The sequence below is a fragment of the Talpa europaea genome (genome assembly GCF_964194135.1).
Source record: "Talpa europaea genome assembly, chromosome: 7".
NCBI classification, from domain to species: domain Eukaryota; kingdom Metazoa; phylum Chordata; class Mammalia; order Eulipotyphla; family Talpidae; genus Talpa; species Talpa europaea.
Window position 1 is genome coordinate 100,929,983 of NC_140074.1, and position 27,097 is coordinate 100,957,079.

A 27,097-nucleotide genomic window follows, 5' to 3' on the forward strand; every position below is an offset into this window, starting at 1 on the left:
ATTAGATTTTTAGTGGATTTAACTTGTATTCTCTTGACTGTTGATGAGATTGAGCATTTTAGAGACTTACCAACTGTTTGAATTTCCTCTCCTCTTTTGCTCACTCTCATCCTAGTCAGCCTTTTGCTTTCCTCCCTCTCACCTTCCCTCCTGCGGTAACTGCTTCCTGGGATGCCTTCCCTCCACCCACCTGATTCCATCCTCCCCACCCCTTTCTAAATGCCATGACCTTTTTGCAACTTCCAAATTCCTCTTACTCCAATCTTTAGCTGATGTGCTTCCTATCCCCAGGGGAGTTTTAGAGGCATTGCAAAGACACAGAAATAAGGTTACAATAGTATGATAAAGGTTATAGTGAATTTATATAGTGAATTACTATGTGTTAAGAAATTGCTCTAAGAATTTAATGGTGTTAACTCACTTCACCCTTATAACAACCTGTGAGGCAGGTACTATTATCATACACTTTTTACAGAAGAGATAATGAAGGCATAGAGGAGTAAATTACCAACAAAATTTCCTATTGGGAAGTGGTAGAGGCAAGATTCAAACCCAAGCTGTCCATCCTAGTATCAGTCTCCCAAGGACTTTGATAGGGGTAGATAGAGCTGAAGTAGTGCAGTGAATGGGCAATCAGGGATGGGCTTCCCAGAGGAGGTGACACCTCAACTGAGTCTAAAGAAGGAATAAGAGGAGATGACCAGTCAATAAAATAGGAAATGCAAGGGTGAGGCCTAGGTAAAGGCAAGGGCCTGATCAATTCTTGGACACTAAAGAACTGGTTCACCCTGGCTGTATCCTGGGGCTTGTGTGGCAGGGCAAGAGACCAGGCCCAAGTGAGACATGGTCAGATCTGGAAAAGGTGTAGGTCATCTCTGAGTTTGTACCTCATCTGAAGGCCAGGCCAGTCCTTCCTCTGCTCTATGCCAGTGGGCAAGGTGTGGTGGGGACTCAGCAAACAGACCCAAGGGGACTCCTAGAGCATCAAGCCAGCTCTGGGGTTGGTTCCTGAGCATCAGCCTTGGTTCCTGAGACAGTGTGCGCAGGCGCAGGGGTGCAAGGGGTGGCGCTGATTTACATTCTCCAGGTTTGGGGGAAAACCCAGGAAGTGCAGCCAGGCACTAATCAAATCTAAGGTTAATAATAAACGTCCTGAGTAATGAGTGGCTTGGCCCGGAGCAGGCGAGGAGGCCGGAGCCGAACCAGCCAGAAGGAACAGAGTGAGTAGCCAAGGGAGCAGGCAAGGCTGGTGAGTGGAAGTGAGGAGGGCTCGATCAGGGGCACCCCATGTGGGCTCAGTGGGGTTTTGTGGGGTTTCGTGGGTGAGCTGCAGTAGAGGACAGGTTTGGTCTATCCGGAGTTGCCCTAATCCCATGCAAGTGGAGTCTGGGGGCTTTGGGAGCTTGTGTCTTGCACTCTGGGGGTAGAGCTACCAAGACTGGGGGGTTTGTCAGGAATTCCTCCATGATCCACACCACAAGCTGCCCCCTGAACCCATGGCCAATGGCCAGGACATTTAAAAAATAATACACACACACATATATATATATTTATAACATCATATGTTGTGTGTGTGTATATATATATATATATACACACATATATTTACAATATATTTTATTTAGAAAACAAGGATATATTATTTCATAACACAAATAACAGAAAGTGGTGCTTGAACACTAATTTTGGACTGGTGGTAATGTGTAGGAAATGCAGAGAGTCTCAGAGTCAAGAAGGGTTAAAGTCCTTATGTTTACCAAAAAAGAACACAGATTTGTAAAAAAAAAATACTGCTTTGGCATTTAACATATTGTGTTTTGGAGTTGGCACATATGCAAAAGTAGAAAGAATTTGAAGACCCATCCTGCATATGTTACCCAAATTCAACAATATTGATACATGACCAATATTACTGCATCCATGCCACCTTCTCCAATTCCAGTCCTACTGGACCATTCAGAAAGCAATTGCAAACATCATATTGTTTGTTGAAAACAAAGCACAAAACTTCTTTCTTTTTAAAAGATTTATTTATTTGTGCATACAAGAACTGGGGTACAGGCCAGAGATGGAGGCGATGAGAGGATTCACCAGAGACAGAGTGGGGAACGGAACAGGCAGACTCACTGAAATACACTGCTGAGGGGAGCAGTGGGTGAGTCAGGAGAGGTCTACTGCGCCATGTGGGTCAGCTCTCTGGTTGGGGATCAAACTCATGCTGCAGTGGCTGCAGATAGCTTCATAGGTTGTGTCTTAACCCCTTGCGCCACCAGAGAGGCCCAAAACACAAAACTTCTTTAAAAACACAAAAAAAATTCTTAGAAAAACAAAAGCCAAATAGCTAACCCCCTGCCGGGTCTACTTCTGAAGAGAAAGATTTCTTGGGATCACCAAATTGCAGATGGAGTTCAGGCTTTTCCAGTTGATTTGTTCAAACCAGGATTCGAACTTAACTCATATTATACTTTTGGTTATGTGTTTTCCTGTAGAGCAGTCCATTCTGTCTCATTATTTATCTGTGTTAATTTGTTGAAGAAACTGCATTGTCTATCCTGTAGAATTTTTATGAGTGGCAGCTTTAAAGGTTTGCTCAAAGGCAGCAGCCTGGAGGCATAGGTTGCTGAGGCAGATGAAAGAATCCCAATCTGTCCTGGGCACACCCCCCACCCAAAGGTGCCCAAGGCAGGCGAGGGACATCAGGACCTGCTCTCTTCTGCTCTGTCCCCAGGGAGGGAGCTTAGCTTCTGACTCCTTTTTGTGTCCAGCAACCAGGTCCCCAGGTAAGACCTCAAATGTATACAATTTGAGTTGGACAATCAGAGTACGGAGAACAGAGTACAAAACAGCTGGGGGTAGGGAGTCCAGCAAGTCAGGAATCATCCAGAATTGTGGCCTGACACCTAGGGGGCTGCCCTGGACAGGAGTCAGGTATTCTACTTCTCCCCAACCCCCCAATGTGTTTCTCCCAGGCTTGCTGTGAGACCTGGGGTGCGTCCCTCTCTGGGGACCGGTTTCTTTCTCTGTAAAATTAAGCACTTCTGTCCCACCAAAAGTCCCTCAAAAGCGTTAAAGGGCCTTGAACCTGCCAGAGTCCCTCTTGAATACAAACTAAGAAGTACTGCTGTTAGAAAAATAAAACAAAACAAAAAAAACCCCACTGGCTTTCTATAATCCAGCATTTTCCAAACTAATCGAATCACAGTGGACTTTCTTGATACAATACCTACTAACAAGCTAAGGCCATGAGGAAGCATAGATAGAAGGGTCCACAAATCACCTTTTCTGGCTGATCTTTGGTTTTGGGGTGCAGGAGAACATGGGGTATCAGCCAGACCCACAGACCCAGGCATACAAGAGGAGTGCTTCCATTCTTCACTTTTATGTCAACAAGCTTCTTTCCCAGTCTCCCAGTCTGCTGGCCCATGCGAATCTTGGAGTTTCCTGCCCCTTTGGCACTGGATAATGGTTCTGGGGTTTTACCTAAGACAGATGGTGGTGGATGAGGTGGGAGAAGGGATGGTACCGATGGTCAGTGGGGACAATATCACTCCCATCGGATGTAGCAGTTTGCTGCCCATGAAGGGTTCTAGAAGCTAGGGTTGTTTGGTGTTTGTTTTACACATTTTTAGTTTATTTTTTTGATTGAGGAATGATTGACATAGCCCCAACCCCAACCCTAACCCAAGGCTACCACTAATCTACTTTCTGTCTCTATTAGTTTCAGGTGTACAACATAATGATTAAATATATGTATACATGGCAAAATGATCACCACAATAAGTCAAGTTATTCTTGTGATGAGAACATTAAAGATCTACTTTCTTAGCATTAAGTTTGTCTTTTGAATAGTTAAGCCAATGACTGGAGGTCCAGAAATCACAAAAGAAGCTACAATAGAAAGTCTCTTGCCTTCCATGTCCTCCATCTACCCAGTTCTTGCCTTCCCTAGAATCAGTAGCTTTACTGGGTGTAATTTATGTTCCATAAAGTTTCAATTGTACAATTCAATGTTTTTAGTATATTCAGAGTTGTGTAAACATCACTATAATGTTCGAGATTTATATCTTCACTGTCCCCAACCCCCACCCCAACCTAAGACTACCACTAATCTACTTTCTGTCTCTATAGATTTGCCACTTTTGGACATTTTATAGAAATAGAATATTGTGTTTGGTGACTGGCTTCTTCCACCTAATGTTTTTGAGATTCATCCATGTTGTAGGATGTATTGTGCTTCGTTCTTTTTATGGCCATATAATATTCCACCTTCTGGACTATACCACTCTTCATTTATCTATTGTCAACTGGTGGATATTTTCATTGTTGCTACCTTTGAGCCATTATGAATAATGCTATTATAGGACATTCATATACAAGTATTTGTATGGACATGTTTTCAGTTGTCTTGGGAGTGGAATTGCTGGGTCATATGGCAATTCTGTATTTAACATTTTGAGAAAATGTCCAAAGTGTCTCAACCATTTTATAATCCTGCTTAATCCAGCAATGGGGTTCTAATTTCTCCACACCCTCACCAATACTTACAATTGTCCATCTTTTTTCATTATAGCCATCACAGTGGATATCCCACTGTGGTTTTGACATCCATTTCCCTAATGACAAATGATATTGAGAATATTTTCATATGTTTTTAGCCACTTATACATCTTCTTTGTAAAAATGTCTATTCAACTCCTTAACTTATTTTTAAAATGGGTTATTTGTCTTTTTTATTTTTCAGTTATTCAGTCTTTATATATTCTCCATAGAAATGCCTTATCAGATACATGATTTGTAAATATTTTCTCCAGGTCTGTGGATTGTCTTTTTACTTTTTTGGTGGTGTTTTGAGAAACACAAAATTTTTTCATTTTGGTGAAGTCTGGTATCTCAATTGTTAGTCATTGGTGAAGTTGGTGTCAAATCATAATGATTTCTCCTGTTTCCTTCTAAAATGTGTCACATGTACTAAAATTAGAATAATGCAGAGATTAGCATGACCCCTGCTAAGATGACACACAAATTAGTGACTGTTCCATATTTTAAAGTAGTTATTCTAAAGGAAGTGAGTCAGAGGAGAAAGATAAATACCTAATGGTTTCACTTATATGTGGAATCTAGAGAAACTGAACAAAGGATCAGACAAAGACAAACTGTAAGACTGACCCTTGAAGCCAGACGGTAGATCTGAGACACTCAGGGAGGGAGGGGAGTAGAAAACAGGAGGAGAGGAGAGCAATTTGGACTGTGGTGAATGGTGGAGGCTTTGGTGGCAGGAAAATTATGGTGACCACACCCAATGGGAGAGATCTTACATTGTGAAAACATAAACAAGAAGCCTAAAAAAAAAAATAAGTTGTCTAGCTTTAGTTCTTTGATTTAGGTTTATGATCTACTTTGAGACAGAGGAAGAAAGTCTGTGAGTCGGGCTATTATGTACCTTCGTTTGTTTTTATTTTTGCTTTTCAACTTACTGTATCTCTGAGTTCTTTCCATAACAATATATAAATAGCTATTACAAGAGTGAAAACAACAGTAGTTCTGACAGATGTTGCCAAATTGCCCTCCTGAAAGGTTATCCCTATTTTCTTTCCTTCCATAATGAACAAGAGGGCTACTTTGCTTTTGACATGCCAATGACACCTCAGAGGAAAGGGACATCACCAAGTATTGGTGACAGGTAGCTATGGGAAAAAATGTCTCTAAAACTTATGATGTTTGAACTACAGTCTGAGTTCTGGGAGTAGTCTCCAGGCCTGGAGTGTTAACTTGAAGATACGTTTATTATTAATAATAATTAATATAATTATTTTGTTATAAGATGGTTATATAATTAATCCATTATATGTTATACTACTTACAGCGAAGAACTACCCACTTGGCACCATGTCTTGGGCCAGTCACTTGCTTATCAAGTTCACATCCTTGAGAAAACTCTCTCTGCAAAGGAAAGCCCATAAATTCCATTTGACAGATAAGGAAAACTGAGGTTTTGTCCTGCCCAGGTCCTTCCCCAGCGTGACGCAGGACTGACTGAGAGCTGTGCTCTACCCACCCAGACCGCTGGCCCCGCATGCGTTCAGTCACTGAACCGTGGCAAATGAGTTTCCAAAATGTGATAACAGGAACAAACATTACAATGGGGAGAAGTGGCTACTTCTCTCTTATAAACAGAATAGAGTGACTTGACTAGTTCTCCCAGAACTGCATTTAATTCTGATTTTAGATCCAGCTGGAAATGGCAGTCTCACTGCCTGAGAATCTCTGAAAGTTACCTTGGGGGCTGGCAGGGGTAGGTCTACAGTTATTTTCAACTTCCAAAAAAACCTGGTGGGAAATTGTATACAGTAACTGAACTAAAAAAACCATCCTTTTCTCTTCCTTTTCTTTCTCCTTCTCTCCCTCCCCTTACCATCTCTTTCCTTTCCTCCTCCTCCTTTTCCCTTCATGATTAATACAATCGAGGTCTCTGTCAATTCTCCCACGTCGCCCAGATTTCAGGCCATGGTTCCTCCAGGCCCATACCCCATCTCTTTACATTGAAATTCCCTCCTACCCTCCCCAGACAACCTGCCTCATAGCCCCAACTCACATTGCAAGCAGTGTTTGCTCAAAGATTGGATGAAAATTTCTCCTGTCTATGAAGCTTTTATTGTTCTTTCTTTTCAAGTCACATCAACAGATTTTCTTGCCAAAATTTTAGAGAGCAAAAATGAGAAGCTAGTACTTGCCTCCATCCTATTCCTTTCTCCAGGGGACAGACCCTTCCTTTCAGTATAGAGAAAGAGAGGACTTTGGCTTAGTTAGGCCTTTGTGGCAGGAACTGGCCCTTTTATTTCCTTGACCCAGGTCCAGGTCTTGACCAGCACAGCACTCCATATAGTAAGGAGTGGCAATATTAAAAGGGCAATAGTTCAGGAGGTTAAGCCTTTACTAACGTGCTCGTTGCCATGGTGAACAAAGTATTTGCCATGTATTTATATTCGCAGTGGCCTTATGAAGTAAGCAATGGCATCCTCATTTAACAGGTAAAGACACTGTGTGTCAAAGGGGTGAAGCTGTGTCCATGGTCACACAGCTGGGAAATGCTGGACCCAGGGTATGAAGTCCAGTAGTTCTAAGCATTGTTGCCCAGTGACTTTATGAGGCTCACATTCAAAGAGTCTCGGGACAGAATTTGCTTATACTGCTAGTTCTTGACTTTTCAATTTTAGACATTCTGATTGGATTTCTTGCTTTCTAAGATGAGAACTTAACTCTTACATCACTATCTGTGTACATACCACGCCCCTCCACCTGGCTTCCCTTAGCAGGTTTAGTTAGATCCATGCAGAGTGTGAGCAGTTCCCACGCAAGGAATGGGCAGACCCAAGTGGGTGGGGGAAGCATGTGTGGTAGCACCAGCAGGCGTTAAACCCAGGCAGCCTGGAGCTTCAGCCCATGATGATGGCCTCAGGGTTTTCCAGGGAATCCACGAACAATTGACCTGGATGCTCCAGGGTAGATGACAGCCTGAAACTGACCTCTTTGCTGGCTGTCAGCTAATTAGTTTGCCTTCAAAATGCAAAGGCCTATATCATTCATTCCTGCCCCTCTCCTGCCTCTTGGAAGTCCTGCCTTTGCCTTTATTTACTTTATTTAGACTGTAGTCTAAAGGACTGTTTCCCCTCACACACTCGAGTAAACTGTTTTATAGCTGACATAATTCAAAGTCTCTGAGTTATTCATTCACAGTTGTTCACATGTTTATGATATAAATATTGTTCATAGCTGCACCATATATATTTACTAATTTTCCTGAAGTTCATAACTCCTCAGTTTTCTATGCCAGTATCAGTAATACTCTTGGACAGATCCAGCCTGTCAATTGGGCAAAAATACTGGTGTATCTCTTGTTATTATGTTTTCACTGGAGACACCATTTCCTCTCTTCTGTTTAGCTGGGATCTCTCTAGACTGTCAAGCAATTGTCCCTGGAGATTTCCTTCACCTCCAGTCTGAGAATTCCTATTTTCCCTCTTTGCTGAGGGGAACAGAGGCCTGTTTTACACCCTTCTCATTTTTTTGTTTATTCCCTAGATTTGATGGTGCACATCCTCAGGAGCTCTCCAAGAAATAGTGCAAGGGTAGAAGATAAAACTTTTGTGATTTTGTATGTCTCATATGCCCTTATTCAACCCTATGCTTGATTGACAGCATAGAGTATGGTAGACTGAAAATAATTTTCTATCAGGAATTTGAAGGCATTGTTCCACTTTCTTCTTATTTTGCTTTTTGGTGGTAACATATATAGCAAAATTTACCATTGCAGTCATTCCTAAGTTGACAATTTAGTGGCATTAAGCACATGAAAAATATTTTGCAACTATCACTACTGTCTATAACTAAAACCTTTTTATTATCCCAAACAGAAATTCTGTGTCATTAAGCAGTAACACCTACTTCTCCCCTCCCCTCAGTCCTTGATAACCTCTAATCTACTTTCTAACACCATGAATTTGACTATTCCAGTAACTTCTTCTAAGTGGCATCATATACTTGTTCTTTATGGCTGGTTGATTTGACTTAATGTCTTCAAGTTTCATCCTTGTTGGAGCATATGTCCATATTATATTCATTTTGATATCTGAGTAATATTCCACTGCGGGTTGCACGTTTTATTTTTAACTGTTATTGAGCACTTTGGTTATTTCTACCTCTTAGCTGTTGTGAAAAATACTACTATGAATATTGGTGTACAAGTATCAGTTTGGGCCATTGCTTTAATTCTTTTGACTATATACCTAAGAATGGAATCACTGACCAATTTGAGAACTGACCAAATTGTTTCCTACAGTGGCTACACCATTTTTCATTCCCGGGGTCAATGCATGAAGATTATAATGTCTCCAACACTTTTCTCCACTTTTTTGATAATAGCCATCCTAATAGGTGTAAAGTGGTGTCTCATTGTGGTTTTGATTTGCATTGAAAACATGTTGAGCATGTTTCATGTGCTTACTGGCCATTTGTGTATCTTATTTGGAGAAATGTCAATTCAAGTCTTTTGTCTAGTTTTGACTTGATTGATCATTTTTTGTTGTTGAGTTTTAAAAATTCTTTCTATAATCTGAATATTAATCCCTTATCAGAGATATAATTTGCAAATACTTGTTCCCATTCTCTAAGCTGCCTTTTCAGTCTCTTGATCTTGTCCTTTGATGCACGAAAGTTTTCAATTTTGATGAAGCCCCATATATCTGTTTTTCCTTCTGTTTGTGTTGGCGTTATAAGCAATGTGTTGCCAAATTCAATGCAAGAAGATTCCCCCTATGTTTCCTTGTAAATGTTTTAGTTGATGCATTTTGAGTTAATTTTTGCATTTGTTGTGAAGTAAGGGCCCAACTTCATTATTTTGCATATGGATATTCAGTTTTGTTGAAAAGACTATCTTTTCTCCACTGAAAGTTCTTTGTCCTCCTGTCAAAAATCAATTGACCATATTATGCAGGAATTTATTTCTGGGTCTCTATTTTATTCCATTGGTCTATATGTCTGACTTTATGCCAATTCCATATTGTTTAGCTTTCCAGTAATTCTCAAAATCAGGACGTGTGAGTCGTCCAACTTCTTTTCAAGATTGTTTTGGCTATTTGAGGCCCCTTGCAATTTCATACAAATTTTTAGGATGGGTTTTTCTATTTGTGTAAAAAAATCATTGGGGATTTTATTAGAGCTTTATTGAATCTGTACATCATTCTGGGTGCTATTGACATTCTAACAATATTAAGTCTTCAAATCTGTGAACACATGTGTTTACATCTTAATTGCTCTCATCTATGTTTAGTAGTTTTCAGTGCATACTCCTTTTACCTCCTTGGTTAAAATTATTCCCAAGTATTTTCTTATTTTTGTGTCATTTTAAATGGAATTATTTTCTTAACTTTCTTTTAGAATTGTTCAAGTATATATAAATGTGACTGATTTTGTAGCCACACCTTTGCTGAGTTATTAGCTATAACAGCTGTATATGTGTGAAATTTTTAGGGTTTTCTACATATAAGGTCATGTCATTGGTAAACAAAGATCATTTTACTTTTTCCTTTGCTATTTCCGAACTCCTTTCTTTCTTTTTCTTGCTCTTGTTATAACTTCCAGTACTCTGGACTCTTCTAGTCAGAAGAGGTAAAAGTAATCATCTTAGTCTTGTTCTTAATTTTAAGGGAAGAGTTTTCAGTCTTTAATCATGGAATAAATATAATGTTAGCTGTTGGTGTGTCATATATGGCCTTTATCATGTTGTGTAGGTTACCTTCTATTGTTAATTTTTGAGCATTTTTATCATGAAAGATGTTGATATTTTTCAGGTACTTTTTCTGCATCAGTTGAGATGATCATATGGTTTTTCCTTATGTTGATTGATTTTTATTTATTTATTTTTTTTTTGTGAGTGTATTCACTAACTTTATTGGTAATCATTTCATAATATACTTGTGTATCAAATAATCACATTTTACATCCTAAGTCTATGAATGTTAAATATCAATTACGTCACAATTTCTGGGGAAAATTACGTTGATTGATTTTTATATGTTGAACTATCTTTGCATTTTGGGAATAAATCCTTTTTGGTTAGGTATATAATCCTTTTGATATACTATTGGATTTGCTTTGTTAATATGTTGTTGAGGACTTTTACATCTATATTTGTAGAGTATGTTGGTCTGCAATTTTCTTTTTTTACACTATCTTCATTAGGCCAGCAATCAACGTAATGCTGATCTCATAGAAATACAGGCCAGGGAGCTACCCACGTGATGCAGCAAACCTCTTCTGTCTTGCCTGCTGCTCCCCTCAGCAGTGTATTTCAGTAGATCTGCCTGTTCTGCTCCCCACTCTGTCTTTGGTGAATCCTCTCACCCCCTGCACCTCTGGCCTACACCCCAGTTCTTCTACACACACCCAAAAATCTTCCTCCCTTCTATTTTGTGGAAGAGTGTGCAGAGATAAGTGATAATTCTTCTTTTAATGTTGGTAGAATTCACTGATGAAGTCATCTGGTCCTGGGGTTTTCCTTGGAAGTTTTCTGATTGCTGAGTCATCTCCTTACTAGTTGTAGATTTGTTCAGATATTCTTTTCTTCAATTGTTAGGTCTAGTAGATTGTAGAAATGTGTCCATTTTATCCAACCTTTAGGTGTATAGTTGTTCATAGTGTGTGTCTTATAATCCTTTTTATTTCTATAGAATTGATGGTAATGCCTCCCCTTTGTTTTCTGATTTTAGCAATTTGGGACTTTTTTCTTTTTCTTAATGTAGCTAAAGGTTTGTGAATTTTCTTAATCTTTTCAAATAACCAACATGTGGTTTTGTTTGTTTTTTCTATTTTATTTATCTCTGCTCTAATCTTAATTATTTTTTTCCTTCTAGCTTTGAATTTTGTTTGCTCTTCTTTTTCTAGTTCTTCGAAGTGTGCAATTAGGTTATAATTTGAAAATCTCTTCTTTAGTGTATGTGTTTACAGACATACATTTCCCTCTTATTATTGCTTCCATCGCTTCCCATGAATTTTAGTATGTAGTGTTTTTACTTTCCTTTATCTCAAGATATTTTCTAATTTTTCTTGTGATTTTTTTTTCTTGGGCTCATTGGTTAAGAATATGTTGTTTAATTTCCACACGTTTGGGAATTTTTCAGTTTTCTTGCTTTTATTGATTTCTAGTTTCCTTCCATTGTTATCAGAAGAGATATCTTGATGATTTAAATCTTTAAAAATTTACAAAGACTCCTTTTGTGACCAAAAGTGTAGTCTGTCCTGAAGAATATTCCTTGGGTCCTGGAGAGGAAAAAGTATTCTGTTGGTTTGGGATGGAGCTTTTCATATATGTCTGTTAGATCTAATTGATTACAGTATTGTTCAAGTTTTCTATTTCCTTATTGATCTTCTCTGAAAGAGGGGTATAGAAGTATCCAAATATTATTATAGAACTATCTGTCTTCAGTTCTTTCAATTTTTATTTCCAGATTTTGGGTCTCTGTTGTTCATGCTTGTATGTTATATCTTCTTGCTGTATCAAACTTCTATCAATATATACTTTTCTTTGTCTCTTCCAACCTTTTAATTTAAAGTCTGCTTTATTGTTGTTATTATGACAATAATATTGCCACCCAAGCTCTTTATGGATTACAATTTGCATGGAATATCTTTTTCTGTTTTTCTACTTTCAATTTCTTTGTGTCATTTTGTTTAAAATAAATCTCTTGTACCCAACAGATAGATGGATCCTGTTTTTTAAAAATCCAATCTTTGCCTTTTAATAGAGGGGGTTAGCCCCACTTACATAATGTGATTACTGATAAAGAAGAATTTACTTTTGTCAAGTATCTATTTGTTTTCTCTGTCTCAATGTATCTTGTTCCTCAATTCCTCTATTACTGCTCTTTTTGTTTTTAGTTGATTTGTAGGCACCATTTGGATTCCCTTTTTATTTCTTTTTCTGCATATTTTTAGTTATTTTCTTAGTAGTTACCTTGGGGATAACAATTAATATCCTGATCTTATATATGCCTTGGTTTGAATAATTACAACTTAGTTTCAACCGTATATCTCTGTTCTTACAACTCTGTCCCTTCTCATTTATATCATTAAGTTTGTCACAGATTATTTACTTTTTTAATACAATGTATGTCCATCAACACAGGTTTACAATCATAGTTTTGTGCATTAATCTATTAAATTATGAAGGAGGAAAGGAAGGGTTACAGACCATATGAAAATACAATAATTATGGTGTATATATTTGCCCATGTAGTTACATTTACTAGTGTTTCTTATCCTTTCTTTTGACTTTAATGTCTGGTATGTGTCCATTTCAGCATGAAAAACACACTTAGCATTTTTGTAGGGCAGGGCTACTGGTAATGAACGCCCTCAGTTTTTGCTTATGTGGAAATGTCTTGCGGAGCCAATGAAATCAGACACAAAAGATCAAGAATGGGCAATATTAACAACCCACTGTGATAAAAGCCAGTAGAGAAGTTACTTGTGTGACTGGGTATTAGTGGGGAGAGATGCCAAGGGAGTCTTCAGGTGCAACACATGTTCTTTACCTTGATGTGGGTGGTAGTGACACAGGTGTGTTCATATGGAAAAATTAATCAAGCAATATACTTAGGATCTGTGCGATATACTTAGGATCTTGATACATGTCATTGTGCCTTGTACCTCAGTAAAAAGGAAAAAGGGAAGGAAACGAACATTTATTGACTACTTGCTACATGTTAAGCACAGGTTATATCAGCTTTTTTTGTTTTTCATTCATTTAATGAGCACCTACTATGCCCTAAGTTCTGAGGACCTAACAGCGGACAAAAAGTTAGGCAGAATCTCTGCCTGCATGATGCTCACAATTAAGGGGGGATGATATAAAAAAATCATACTCATAAAATGCAGCGACAACAATGACAACACCACATGTCAGTGTGCTGAAGAAGGGATGTGTCCTCATCTGGGGGTTCAGGCAGAAAATGTTCCCTGAGGAAAGGAAGGCAAAAGAGAGAGCTACCAGATGAGGGGCCAATAACCAGCTAAGGAGGGGGAAGTAGAGCATATTATGCAAAAAGAATAGCACATGCAAAGATCCTGTGGTAGGAAGAGATGTAGCAGAAACCAGGGCATAAGCAAGGCATATGTGATATGAAAGAGAGGGGATCATTTTATAGATGGGCAAACTGAGGCTTAGGAAGCTCAGGTAACTACCCGAGGTCAACCAGCAACTAAGTCTTGGAGTGGAAGCCAGATTTGCTAGGTTCCCCCATTACTTGCTGAGACAGAGAGTGGGGATGAGCCAGAGAGATCACTGGGTTCCAACTTCCAGCAAATGCCAGCTGCTCTCACACTCCCTGCCTCTCAGCTCCACAGGGCCTGTGGAAAGGAGTGATCATGGAGCTCTGTACTCAAGAGCAGTACTGGGATCCCCTGCTGAATGACTGCCTCTCCTGCAAATCCATCTGCAACTATCAGATTCCACGCACCTGTGCAGCCTTCTGCAGTGAGTTCTGAGGCTTGAGTCCAGGGGACAAGTGTATCACCCTTCTCTTCCCTCCCAGAGCTCCTTCTGGCCACACTGCACTTGGGTGCTGAGGAGGGGGTGGTGGAAGATGTACAGTGTAGTGGCCCTGGATGCCTCCTAAATTACCTTAGGACCTTTGCACATGTTGTACACTCTACAAACCCAAGAAGCCGTATCATTTTACCTGTAAATACTAGATCATGAACCCCTAATACACAGGTCCTTTAAAATACCATGTCAATATCTTATCACCCCCAGAAATATTATCACGTGATACTCAGGTCATTTCCAATTTTTCCTGATTATTTTGAAAAATATCTTTTGCTTTCTGGTCTTTTTCATTAACTTATTGTTTTCCTTGACAGAACTTATCCCAATTTATATTGTTTTCTCTTGTATATCTGTTTCATTTCTGTCTCCACCACCAGACTCTGAAATCCTTGCCTGACTTGCATTTAATATGATGCCTCACACATAGTAAGTGCTTCATAAATACTTGTTAAGTGGAGCTCAGTTAAGCTGAGTGACTTGTCCAAGATTGCACAGCTTAATCATGGACAAGTTAGGATTTGAAGCCAGGTCTCTCTGCCTTTGACCCATCATCCATTAATGAAGTAAACATTCATTGTATTGTCCCACAAATATTCATGGAACCTTCCAATGTCTTGAAAATAGGAATCTGACATGACCCTTCAAGGAGGTTATTATCTCACAGGGAATATTACTATATTTCAAGGTAGAAAGGTTAAGTACCATAAAATGCCAAAATTGGAAGAGACCACCCTGACGGAAGGGTTGAGGAGCAGGGGAGGATTCTTGGAGGAATGCCACCTGGGATGGATAGTTGAGTTCTTAGATGTGCAAGTCAGATGGAAGGACACTGTGGGAAGGGAAAACAGTGTGAGCAAAGGCGTGGAGGTGGGGAAAGAATTACAGGGCATCCAAAGGAGGGGACAAGGTCACAGAAAACTCAGGGCATGCCGTGCCATCAGGCTGTTTCCAGAGCGGTGGTGTTAGTCATCCTCTGTGGAGCCCTGGGGTGGGGCAGGGCTAGGATGTGGCCTCCAGTCCCATCCAGGGATCTTTGCTGAGGTCCCAATCCCACCCGCTTTTTATGGTCTTTTCCCTTTCTCTGTCAAGGACATAAGGGTTGGGGAGTTTGCATGGCTGAGAGGTAAAAATGAATTTTGAAATTATGTGTTAGACACTGCACTGGTCCATCGAATCCTCATCACAGACTTAAGAAGTCAGTATAGTCATTCCTCTTTTGGAAACAAGGAAACTGAGGCACAGAGAGGGTAAGATCCCACAAGCTGCGAGTGATAGTGCTAGGGATGCACCCAGTCCTTTTACGTTCTTTTCCTCCATCATGCACCCCCTTTGAAATGTGCCCTTAAAATTTGCATGGAGTCACATTTTTCTATAAATAGAATCTTGTTTTAAAAATGAGAAACTTGCCCTGTGAAAGGAAGGATTTCTGTTAGGCTCTTAAAGTTACTTCTCAAGGTAAGTGTGACAGGCCTTTGGTTTGCTTGGCTTCTATTTCCTGGCCCTGACGTCTGTTTAAGCTCCTGCGATTCTCATTAATTTTTAAGCCAGAAGGAACACTATTATCTTGAACTTCCCCTTCTTCCTTCCAGCTCCCTTCCCCAATGTATCAAGGCGAATTCTGGCTTTCCCTTCTGATCCTCATATTAATATGCAATATGTTTCTCTTTTATAAGAAACGAAAAATAAAGACTTTGATGTGACAATACAACAATTTGATGCCAACTTTAAAAAAATAACTAGGAAATCCTTACATGTTTAGAAACTAAGAAATGCACCTTTAAATAATAAGATAGGTCAAAGAAGAAATGATAAAAAGTAAAAACATTGTAAACTGGGTCTCAAATACTACATATCAAAATGCAGCTAATACGGCTAAGTAGGACAATGATAATGTATAGAATTACATTTACATGTCGGAGAAAGACTAGGATTACCTTGGAATTATTTTTAGAGGATTGAAACGTGATTTGTCTTTTAACTTGTATGCCCATTGACGCCAGACCCACGGCTTCTGCTGGTCTCTGTCACCCAGTCATGCCACCCATTTCTGTCTCCCAGAGTCCCTCCGCTGCCACAAGGAGCAAGGCAGGTACTATGACCAGCTTCTGAGGGACTGCATCAGTTGTGCCTCTATCTGTGGACGTCACCCCCCACAATGCAAGTATTTCTGCGAGAACAAATTGAGGGACACAGTGACCCCACCACCAGAGCTCAGGAGGCAGCAGACAGGGGAAGCTGGAACCAGGCCGGACAACATGAGACAGTACCAGGGATCAGAGCACAGAGGCCCTGAGGCAGCACCAGGTAAGCCACTTGTGGGTGACCTGCCTGGGATCTGGGGGCCGGTGTGGGTGGAGGGGACTGACCACTGAGAGTCTTGTAATGGGGCCGAAGGAGTTCTTAAAACACAGGGCAGCAATTAGCCTGCGAGCTGCCCTGGCTAGCTCTCTACGGTGGAGACTTCCTCAAAATGAGAAGGAAAAGGTATTACAAAGAAAGCTCAGGTGGGGGCTGGTCACGCTGGATGTGACGAGAAGGGTTCCTCCAAACTAAGCATCTGCTGAGTGCTGAGCATTGGAAATGAGCTGATTCTCCCAGCAGACACCTCTTGGCTCACCTCCCCTGTTATGTGGTGTCAGAAAGGATGGGCGAGAGAGGCCATGGGTGTCTACATCACTTGACACTGTTGCCAGCCCATTAGCGGAAAGACAGGAGGCCTGAAGCTTCCAGTGGGCAGACTGGTTTTTCCCTTTGCTGTCACGCCCTTGTGGTAATATCATTGCCATGAGGCCTGGCCGTGGTGCCAAGATTCACGGCCAGAGCTGGCACGCCTGCTGACCCAGGTTGCCAGCCCCAAGTTCTGCTTGGTTAGACTGTCATCTGCTGTCACTTCTCAGTTAGACTGTCACTGCTCTTGTCTGCTCTCTCACCAGTGAGCTCTTGCTTTGTAACAGTCAGCCCTGCGGCGAGTATGGGGTAGCTGGGGTCAGCTGTGCTTGGCTCTGCTGTGTCTCTCACCTGCTTCCTGGGACCTGCAGGCTGACAAGGCATGGCCTTCTCGTGATGATGGCCAGGGTGTCAGAGAGAGGTGCATACAGCCTTTTGATGCCAGGCCTGGGAACTTGTAGACTGCACTGCCACTGTGACTCAGACCACAAAGCCAGCCAGGCTCAAGGAGGGTGTTTGTGGCTGAGTTTAATTTAGCAAAGAGAGGGACTGCCTGGGACATAGTGACAGAGCTGGTGAGGAAACACCAAGGTGAAGAGGGTGGTCACACCTGCTCCTCCAGTGTCTGGTGACCCCTGTGCCTGTCCTGTGGCAGGTGATAGGTTTAATTCTTGCAAACCTGGAACCTCTCCCACCTCCAATGCACTAGTCTTCCATCCTACCCACTTTATAGATGGAAATGCTGAGACTCAAAACTTGGGGTGACTGACAGTTGCACAGCAAGTGCCTAGCACAACTGGGACTTGGGCCTGGTCTGTGATTTCAAAGTGTGTCCACCAAGAGCAAAGTGTGTCCATGGGATTGCTGTGGTACGTGGTGTGTGGGATATGTATGTACGTGGGGAACCACTGGGGCCTGCAGGACCGCTTGATCTGTCATATCACTGTCCCACGGGCACCATGGCACAGCATGGGGACCCTCTAGGCTTCAGGCGTAGGGACTGTCCTGCTGAGTCCTGCCCCTTCCCTGTGTCTCCAGAGGTCTGGGGTTAAGTGTCCTGTTCTCTCTGATGCCTGGGTGTACCAGTGGGGCAGGAGCTGGGCTTGGTGTGGATTATAAACAGGAAATACCTGGCCACTTGCCTGGGGAGAGAGTGGGTGTAGACCTGTCTGAGGACAGAGAATGCAGCCAGCCTGTGTCTAGCTGCACCAGTGGTGGGGTTGATGTGTCCTCTGTCCAACTTGTGGGACCCCCAAATCCTGCCAGCCCCTAGACATTCCCCACGCCTGCCTGGCCCTACTCAGTCACCCTCCAGGTCTGTCATGAATCCCTCTCAGAACTGTCATTCCTTCATTCGAGGCCTCCCAGCGCCCTGCTCTGGGGTGCAGCCCCTTCCCATGCAGTCTTCTCCCGGAGACACAGACACCCCCTCCCTTGTCCTGCCCTGACTCCTGGCAGGGAGCCTGTGTTCACGTTCCTCCCATCTCTAGTGCATCTTTATGTGGCATCTCATGTGGGTCTGGGTCTGTCCTCTCTTTTCTCATAAGGATACTTATCATTGGATTTAGGACCCACCCTAACCCAGAATGATCTCATCTGCTGATCCTTAATTATAGGTGCAAATGCTCTGTCTACCAAATAAGGTTATATTTTTCTCAAATAAGGTCAATTTGCAGGTGAGGAGGCCATATCTTTTGGGGGAAGGCACCATTCAACTCTACACAGAGTTAGGGGAGGGAACGCCAGAGGGTCAAAGAGCCTGATTTGGGTGCACCCATGGGAGGGTAAGTTTTGGGGGCAACCAGAACCTGCATATGAATCCTGAGCTCTAGGGAGCATCTCATCTGAAAAACCTGGATTTCAGTGGCCTACAAGATGGCAGTGGAGGCCACAGGAATGGAGAAAGTCATCCAGGCTCTAGGAGGTGTGAGGACATAAAAGGACTGAGGAGGAAACACTATATGGGGGGCAGGGGTGTGTGCCTTTAAGGGACCAGTAGAAGGTCTCACAGAGATGCTGGGAAGGGTTGTATGTCCACCAAGGCAAACAAGCAGGAAAGTTCTAGAAGGAATAAGTTATACCACAGAGAAAGGTAGAAATGCCCACCAGCTCTGGCCTCAAGAAGGGTAAGAGACCCATAAGGGGCCATTTTCAGGTATCCCACGTGGAGGCAAACCCTGTCCTGAAGAAATGGCCAGGGGCAAGGCAGGGGCCTCTCTCTCAGTCCCTGAAGCCAACAAGCCTCCCCTTTCCCTCTTTAGCCTAGTTGGTATTCAGTCCCTTCAGGTCCTCAGGTCCATAACCACTTTCTGCCAGATAGCAGTGTGGGAGCAGCAGGGAGTCAGCCATGCCTTCCAGGTCTAGGCCCTATCCAGCAAAGGATCCAGGCTATGCTGCTGAAGCCAAAGGCTATGAAGTTGTGGGGAGCCTGTGCTCGGCTTTGCCCCGCATGGTGGGAGAGCGCTGGACGTGGGGCAGGAGCACCCTGGGAGAGAGGGGCATGAGGGCTCAGTCAGAGCAGGAGGCCTGGCTCACCAGCCTGAGCACAGGCAGGACTCTGAGAAGAGCAAACGGTCTGTGTGAGGGGAGGAGAGAAGTGGGGGGGGAGGGGGCAGTGAGGGGCACTTCCACAAAGTGGCTGTTGCTCAGACATGAGCCATCAACATTTCCCGGTCACGGACAACACCCCTTTGTTCCAGGAGTTGTTTCCTTTCTTTCGGGATTCCCAGTAGCTTGTCTTACTTAGCACTCGCCTTTTGTTTATCTCAGAGAGTGGAATGTCTCTCTCTGATGTCAATGTCCTGGTGGAGGCCGACCCATGTCCTCAGCTGCCTCCCCAGAGCTGATACCAAAGACCCCAGAGGGACCCACACCCTCAGTGAGACTGACTTGATAAGGGGGCTGAAGCCAGAGAGAAGAGGGTGGTCGAAGGGTGTAGAGGCCCAGAAAGGAGGGAGCTGGGGAAATCAATTGTGAAGAGAAGTGAGGATGTAGGTCAAGTGAGGATGTAGGTCCAGTTAGAACCTGGAGCAGATGTTAACTCCAGTGGGCACAGCCCCCAGGCGGCAGGCAGTGGGGGGCTGAGACAGGGGCAGGTTGAAGGTCTGTGTGGGAGCCTGTGTCCCCACCTTCTCATCCTGCTATGGTCTAAGTGTTGCTGTCACACTCACACACACACACACACACACGGGAGGTGGGGGTCCTCTGTGAGAAAGGCCTGAGGAGATGGGCATTGAGACCCCAGTTACCCACTAGTCAGGCTCAAACTCCCTACAAGAAGCCCCCCTTCAGTGCAGACGTTGACCAAGGCATGTGAAAGACAGGGCGTAGGGGAAGCGTAGATGGGCCAAGGGACCGGTGCTCCAGGATGTGGGCCGGTTGGCCACGTGGACATGGCCCACGGCGGTGCACTAGAGTGCTCCCCGAGGGAGGAGGAGCAGCACACCCCACAGAGGCACCCCTCCCTCCTTTTCCAGGGACAAACTCCTGCTGGCTGAGCTGTGGCAGCACAAGGTACTGGGTGACTTGCTGGAACTTTCCACAAGGCATAGTTTCCCCATCACATTTACATGCATGACCTCATGCCAACAGCAATGCCCAGAGACAGGAATGCCATGCCCCATTTTACACTTTGCCTGCTCACAGTGCTGCCAGGGGTTCTTGGTCCACCCTGCCAGGGCCACAGAGGCCCTCTGTTCAGCCTAAGCAACAAGTTATAACACGCCCCACTGGTCAGCCCAAACCTTTAATTTTTTAGGTGAGAGATGGCTTTGAAAACATTTGTAAAGAAGGAAAAAAGAAAAGAAATACCAAACAACTTGGAAATGAACTGCGTGCTCTTGGGCCAGCCAGGCTCCCACAGTCACACACTTGCATGGTGCCCTCTGGTGGTGGCTCTTAGAACTGCACCTCCAGGGGCCGTCTCCCCAGGACTGGATTTTCAGATTAGAACAGAGGAAAACTTGGTAACTGTGCCCCTTTGCTCCAGGGCCCAGCAGACAGTGAACCATGGAATGAGACCCTCTGTCCCAGAGGGCCAACCATCTCCCACCCCCAGAACAGTGTTGGTTTCTGGACCCAGTGCACGTCCTACCAGGCAGAAGCAGCTTGGGGCATGTCTCCTGAGGCCCTGAAAGCTGCTTGGAGCGCGGTGGCCTCCCAGCCCTCCCCACTGGACTTTCACGCTGTTTTCTGGAAGTGTGGCCCACCAGACCCACTTTGAACTGATTTTCTGTTTGGAATAGATGATACACACATATCATTTTTTAAACGAGCGGGGGCGGGGGGCAGGGGCGGAATCGCTATCCAAACATTTCCTCAGAAGCAACAGCTGCTGGCAGTTTTTTGTTTGTCTTTCTAGATATTCTTATTTGAGTCCTATTTACATTCCTCTGTGTTTCCTACCAATGGGGAGCATCTGAAGTGCACCCTCACCGTTTGCACTTCATGTCTCTTGGGGTCAGTCCATCTTAGGACACCAGATGTGCCTCCTTCATCTTAACCGACGGGGAGTCTTCCCCGTGGAGGCCGTATCTACTGGTGGGCAGCCAGGCTGCCCTGGACTTTTGATGTTACCGACAAAGCTCCAGTGAATGCTTGTGTCAAATACCAAAAATCCAACTGAGTCCATTTTAACCACCCACTGGCCTTTATTAAACCACTCGCAGATCAGGCTGAATGCCACCTCGCAAGGAGAAAGGTGCTCTGAACAGCCATACAAAATGAAAGGTTTCCAAAGGCAGAGAGGGGCAAGACAGGGGATGAGGGGATTATTTCAGGCTTCGGTAACCTACCTATGGGGAATAGAAATAGGCCTTGTGACAGATTAGCTCATCTTCCTTCGGGCCATGGGAAGAGTCTCCGGGAGATTGAAACCAGTTAGATCAGTTATTGAGTCTGGGTGGGCTTAGCCCAAGAGCCTTCATTTGGGGACTTTTATTTTCTTTCTAAGACCTGTGTCTGTGTGGGTCAGATGTGTCCCTAAGCAGGAAAGGTGAGGAGGCCACAGGAACCAGGAAGGTGAAAGTGCTTTCAATGTGGGGAGACAGTCCTCAAAAGAGGCCGCTCCCATCAAGGTGTGGGTGCCTGACTCCCTGAGCCTTGTAGCTTTAATTTGCATTTTGCTTCTCAGTGCAGGGGCTTTGCAAAGCATGTCTCAAGGACAGGTCCCCAGGCAGAAACCTAGTTTTCCTTCCTTATAAGAAACCTCAAATTACTGCTCTGGGAGGAGGGGACAGAGAGAAGCTGGGACAAATCCTTCCTTCCCTCAGGAGCAGACTGTGCTCTGGTTGTCTATCGTGGTATCTGGAAGTTGGCCAACCAATAACAACTATTTTATTATCTTGTATGGTTCTGTGGGGCACTGGGCTCAGCTGGCCAGCTCTTCTGCTGGTGTTTCTTGGGGTCCCTCTGCCACACAGGCAGATGGTTCTGGGGATGGAGTCATCTAGAAGCCTCACCTCTCTGTCTGCTCCGAAGCCCTGCCCCTCCCTGTGGTCTTTCCAGCTTCATTTCTCACGGGGGGGCCCAGGGCTCCCAAGAGAGAAAAACAGAGGCTGGCAAGCCTTCTTTGGGTGCAGGCCAGACGGCACAGCTGCATTCTGCTGGTAGAGTGAGGCCCAGGCCAGGATGTGGGGTGGCAGTCATTTGGGGACATTCTCCGAACACTTGCTGCCACGGTCTCAGGGTTGGTCTGGGTGTTAAAATTCACCCTGAAAACATTTGACAAATGCAAATGTTTCTTCTTTTGTCTTGAGTCGTCATGACAGTTCTTTTGCTCTCAGCAGCAGTCTGGCAGCTGGGCTGCCCGTCTCCCCATGAAGGCTACCAGCCTCTCTGGCCCCAGACAGTGTGGTGCTTTATTCCAGAGGCAGGTGGGAGCAGGTGAGCAGATGGAGGGACCACGGAGTTGGATGCACAGACATCTCCACGCTCTGTGCCCTGTGACCTCTCCTTGGACCCTCGCCCCTCTCTGGGTCTCAGTATCCAGTTCTGGGGCACCTGCATGGGGTGATGCCACCGTGCTCCCCTTGCACACAGCGCGTCTGAGTCTGGTGTGGGATACAAAGCATAGCACCGATGGCGGTGACTCCAGCCCATCAAGCCTCCTGTCTCTCTCTCTCTCTCTCCCCGTCACGTTATAAAACCATGACCTTAAGGAGCTTAAGGAAGAGGGGCCACATCCGCTCACGGCCTCCTTGTGGGCCAAGCATTGGTCTGGCATCCATCCCATTGCTCTCAGCTGCAGCTCCAAGACTGGAAAGAGGGAGACCTTGAGACTCAGCAAAATGGAGTGTAAAATGCAGCCACTGTGGAAACAGCCTGACAGGCCCTTAAAAAGCTAAGCATAGACATAACCATCTGACCCAGCAACTCTTCTAGCAATCCAAGAAAGTCAAAAACATACAGTCATACAGAAACTCGTGGCAGGGCATCAGAACATTCTTCAGCCGTAGAAGGGAAGAGCTGCAGCACGGATGAGCCTGAAAACACGCTAAGCGACAGAAGCCCTACAGCATAGTCCCCCTCACGGGAAATGTCCAGCATAGGCAGATCCACAGAGACAGAGGGTGGAGGCGAGGTTGTCCAGGCTCAGGCAGGGGGCAGGGCGAGGCTTTGGGTACACACAGGAGACCATGGGTACCTGGAATGTCCTCGAACTAGATGGTAGTGGGACCTTGTGTAGACACCGAAACCCACTGAGCTGTACACTTGAAATGGTGAATGTGGTGGGGTATGAATGACATCTCAGCTTTTAAAAAGGGGTCATTTGCAGGGGCTCCTTTGGAGGAGCAGGAGGATGAAGGGAGACCCCACTTGGTAAGTGAGCAGGGACAGTGAGCGTCTTGAGAATATTACAGGCATGTACACATATAATAACTCTAGCTCATCCTTCCACTTAGGGCTTAGGGAATGCCCCAGCTCAAGGGGCCAGAGAAATTAGGGGGGGTTGGGGTGGGGAGAAACTTCAGGGGGAGGGGTTTGGTCGTGGGCTGAGACTCTGGCATCCAAACCAGAGGCACAAGGCCCTGAGAGGTAGAGTGATCAGTGACCCCCTTTTGCAACCCCCCTCCCAAGTTTATACCTGTGCACCAGACTCATCAGCAATTACAGTGGTCTCACCCTCAAATACATGCACCCCAGGAAAGCTCCTTCTTGGTGAAGGTTCAGGACCAAACAGAGGCACCCTCCCTGGACTATCATCTATACATCTGTCCACCCACCTCTGGTACTGTCCCAGGCTACATCCCACAGCGAAAGGGCCAGCTCGAGAGATGTCCTGCTCTGAGGACTTGGAAGAAGTTGCCACCAGCCTGGGGTAGCTGAGGGGGACGGGGGGTGTGGGGGGAGCCTGGATTCCTGCAGAGTCCAGCGAACAGGGCAGCCAAGCCTCCTTATGAGAAAGGGAAACATTTCCGCCCCATCCCACCCCTACCCTCCCAGCAGTCAGATCTACTGGGGAGTGGGGGCTGGGGTCCCCTTCCAAGGGGGCATGGCTTTCCAAGAGAGGGGAGGTGGCCTATTGGTTTGCTTGGGCCTTAAGAGGGGAGCTGCTAGCATGAGGAGAAGACACTTCAGAGAAGGGGGCTAGGCAGTGAGGGACCCATCCTGACTTTAGGGTCTCTTTGCTGTCTTGCAGCTGCCCCGGGGCTGAAGCTGAGCGCTGATCAGCTGGCCCTGGTCTACAGCACCCTAGGGCTCTGCCTCTGCGCCGTCATCTGCTGCTTCCTCCTGGCCGTGGCCTGCTTTCTCAAGAGGAGAGGGGACCAGTTCTCCTGCCAGCCCTCTTCAGGGCCTTGTCAGACCCGGGCCAAGTCCTCCAAGGGTGAGCCTGAAACTAGGGTTCTTACCTTCTCACTGCTGGTGGGACAAACCTCTGACATCCCTCTGCCCTGGCACTGCCCCTGCAACCCACGCAGAGCCCTTCCTGGGGTGGTCTGGGGCAAGCCTCTGCAGTACTGTTTCTGTCTGGGTGAAGTCAGGTGCCAACATCATGGCAAGAAGGAAGATGGTTTCCTGAGACAGGGTGGGTGTAGAGGTGACCCACTGTGGTCTGGGTAGCAGGGGCTTGGGTGGGTGGTTGTGGGGTTTCCAGGGGACTTTAAGGGCTAAAACCAGGAGGAGGTGATCATTCTGGGGAGTTAAGGGGGGCTGCTAGAGTGTCAGCTAAGCTTATTCCTGCTCAGGCACCCCAAGCAGAAGGGAGGCTGTGGCTAGGTGGATGGGCAGTGAGTGTGGGGACCTGGGGGCCACTTTACTACCTAAGGGTAGCGTTTCCTTCTGACAACCCCCTGGCGGGCCGGCTGTCCACCGGGCACAGGGTGGCGGAGGAGTCCTGCCAAGTCCCACACCCTCTTCCCCTCCGGCAGATCACTGGATGGAAGCGGGGAGCGCCGCGGGCGGGCCGCCGGAGCCGGTGGAGACGTGCAGCTTCTGCTTCCCCGAGCGCAGGGAGCCCACCCAGGAGAGCGCGGGCGCGCCAGGACCGGGAACGCCGGGCCCCCCGCGCGCAGGAAGGTGGTGGCGCCGCGGCGGGACGCTGGCCGGACAGCCCTGTGCGCGCGCCCCCGACGGCGGCCTCGAGGTCGTGTGCGCGCCGGTCCAGGACGCGGGCCTCACGGTGTGACAATGGCCGGGGGCGGGAGAGGGGTGGACGGAAGAGAGCGGAGGGGCGCAAGGGCGGTGCGGTGAGAGGATAACTGCCTGGAGAGAGGCAGGGGCTGGGAGGAGAGAGAGGGTGAGGAGATCTGGGGAAGGCGTGCCCACCTTCAGTCACCCTCTGGGAACCTTTCTCCCCTAGAAATAAAACCTTCCCCGCTGCCTGCCTGCGCTTCCTGTTGCTGGTTTTGGTCGTGTTTTCCCCTCGGATGGCTCATCAGCTTTCTCACACTACCTCCCCGGGCCCAGGCTGAGTGCCTGGGTTTGAAGACCTACTTTGACAGGCTCCAGAGAGCCTGCTGGGCTGGGTCGGGTGGGAAGCGGGTCATCTGCTAGACTTCCATTGAAGAGGGAACACCAGGAAAGGTGGGAGAAGAGGAAGGAGGCCTTGAGCGCATGCATGCGTGTGGGCTGCTGCAGCCTGGGCAGCAATGGCCTACCTTCCTTTACAAAAAGAAGCCCCCTGGGCCTCCCCGGTGGCGCAGCCGGGTGGTTGCAGCGCTGTGAAGCTATCCGCAGCCTCTGCAGCTTGGGTTCGATTCCCGGTCACCCAGGGCGATACCCACATGGTGCGGCAGACCTCTCCTGCCTCGCCTGCTGCTCCCCTCGGCAGTTCATCAGTCTGCCTGTTCTGTTCCCTGCTCTGTCTCTGGTGAATCCTCTGACCCCCCACACCTCTGGCCTGTACCCCAGTGCTTGTATAAATAAATCTTAAAAAAAAAAAAAACACTTCACACAGTGTGTGTACTTGTGCACTATGTGCATACCTATGTGTGCATGCAAGTGTTTCAGTGTGTGCATGTGTGTGCATGTGTGGGTGTGAGGTGGACTGGAAGGGGCAGGCTGAACCCGGCGCACCAGAGACTCCTTAAGCACACAACTGTCTCCTGGATCACAGGAGAAGTGTCCTCAGTTGCAGCCACCTTTACCACATGAGGCACCAACCTGCACTAGTGCTTGCTTAATATTTTCCTTTATGTAAACTTTCCTTTTCTTCTAGACTTACTTTACTCTTGTGAAATTTTATGGATTTTGACTGATACACTAATTATTGAGCACTCACACAATTCAGATGTTACCTATATTTTTATCAGATTTGAAATCCCTATTTTACTAGTATTTAAACCTGAGCATGCATAATTATTCCGACAACCATTCACAGGGTATGAAATATCTGATTATATAAATTAAAATTATTCAACCTGCAACACCCAAAATTATCTTGCACACCTACAGGCACCAAAGGTTCACATAAGACACCTTGGGAGGTAGAGACAAGAAGCCTGGTGCCCATCCTTTCACCATCCACAGGCTAACTAACAGGCTGCATCAGTTTCCTCAGGTTCTTGGAACAAAACACCACACACCAGGCGCTTAGCAGAAACAGCCTAGATCTCACAGTTCTAGAAGTTTTTTAGCAGGCGGGTACTTCGGAGGCCTCAAAGGAAGGATCTGTTCCAGGTTCTTCTCCTTGGCCTAAGGTCTCCTCCCTATTTGCCTGTGTCCAAATTATCCCTTTTTACAAGGACCCCGTAACTGCCATTGTAGCTCCAGTGCAGCCATAGGCAAGACATGAACAAATGGGGTGGCAGGATTCAAATGAAACTACTTTTAAAAACCGATTTGAGGGGCCTCCCTGGTGGCACAGCAGTTGAGTGCTGGGTTGCGAAG

The 27,097-nt window shown here is 45.6% G+C and overlaps 1 protein-coding gene across 1 annotated transcript; it reads left to right on the forward strand.

The window, feature by feature from the left end:
- Positions 1–1,159: 1,159 nt before the first annotated feature.
- TNFRSF13B (TNF receptor superfamily member 13B) lies at positions 1,160–25,394 on the forward strand (the record flags this gene model as incomplete). The annotated part of the gene is made up of 5 exons (XM_084237930.1): positions 1,160–1,220; positions 13,892–14,029; positions 16,160–16,405; positions 24,408–24,593; positions 25,138–25,394. The coding sequence occupies 5 exons, from the start codon at positions 1,160–1,162 to the stop codon at positions 25,392–25,394; spliced, it is 888 nt and encodes a 295-aa protein (XP_084094056.1).
- Between the last annotated feature and the right edge of the window lie 1,703 nt (positions 25,395–27,097).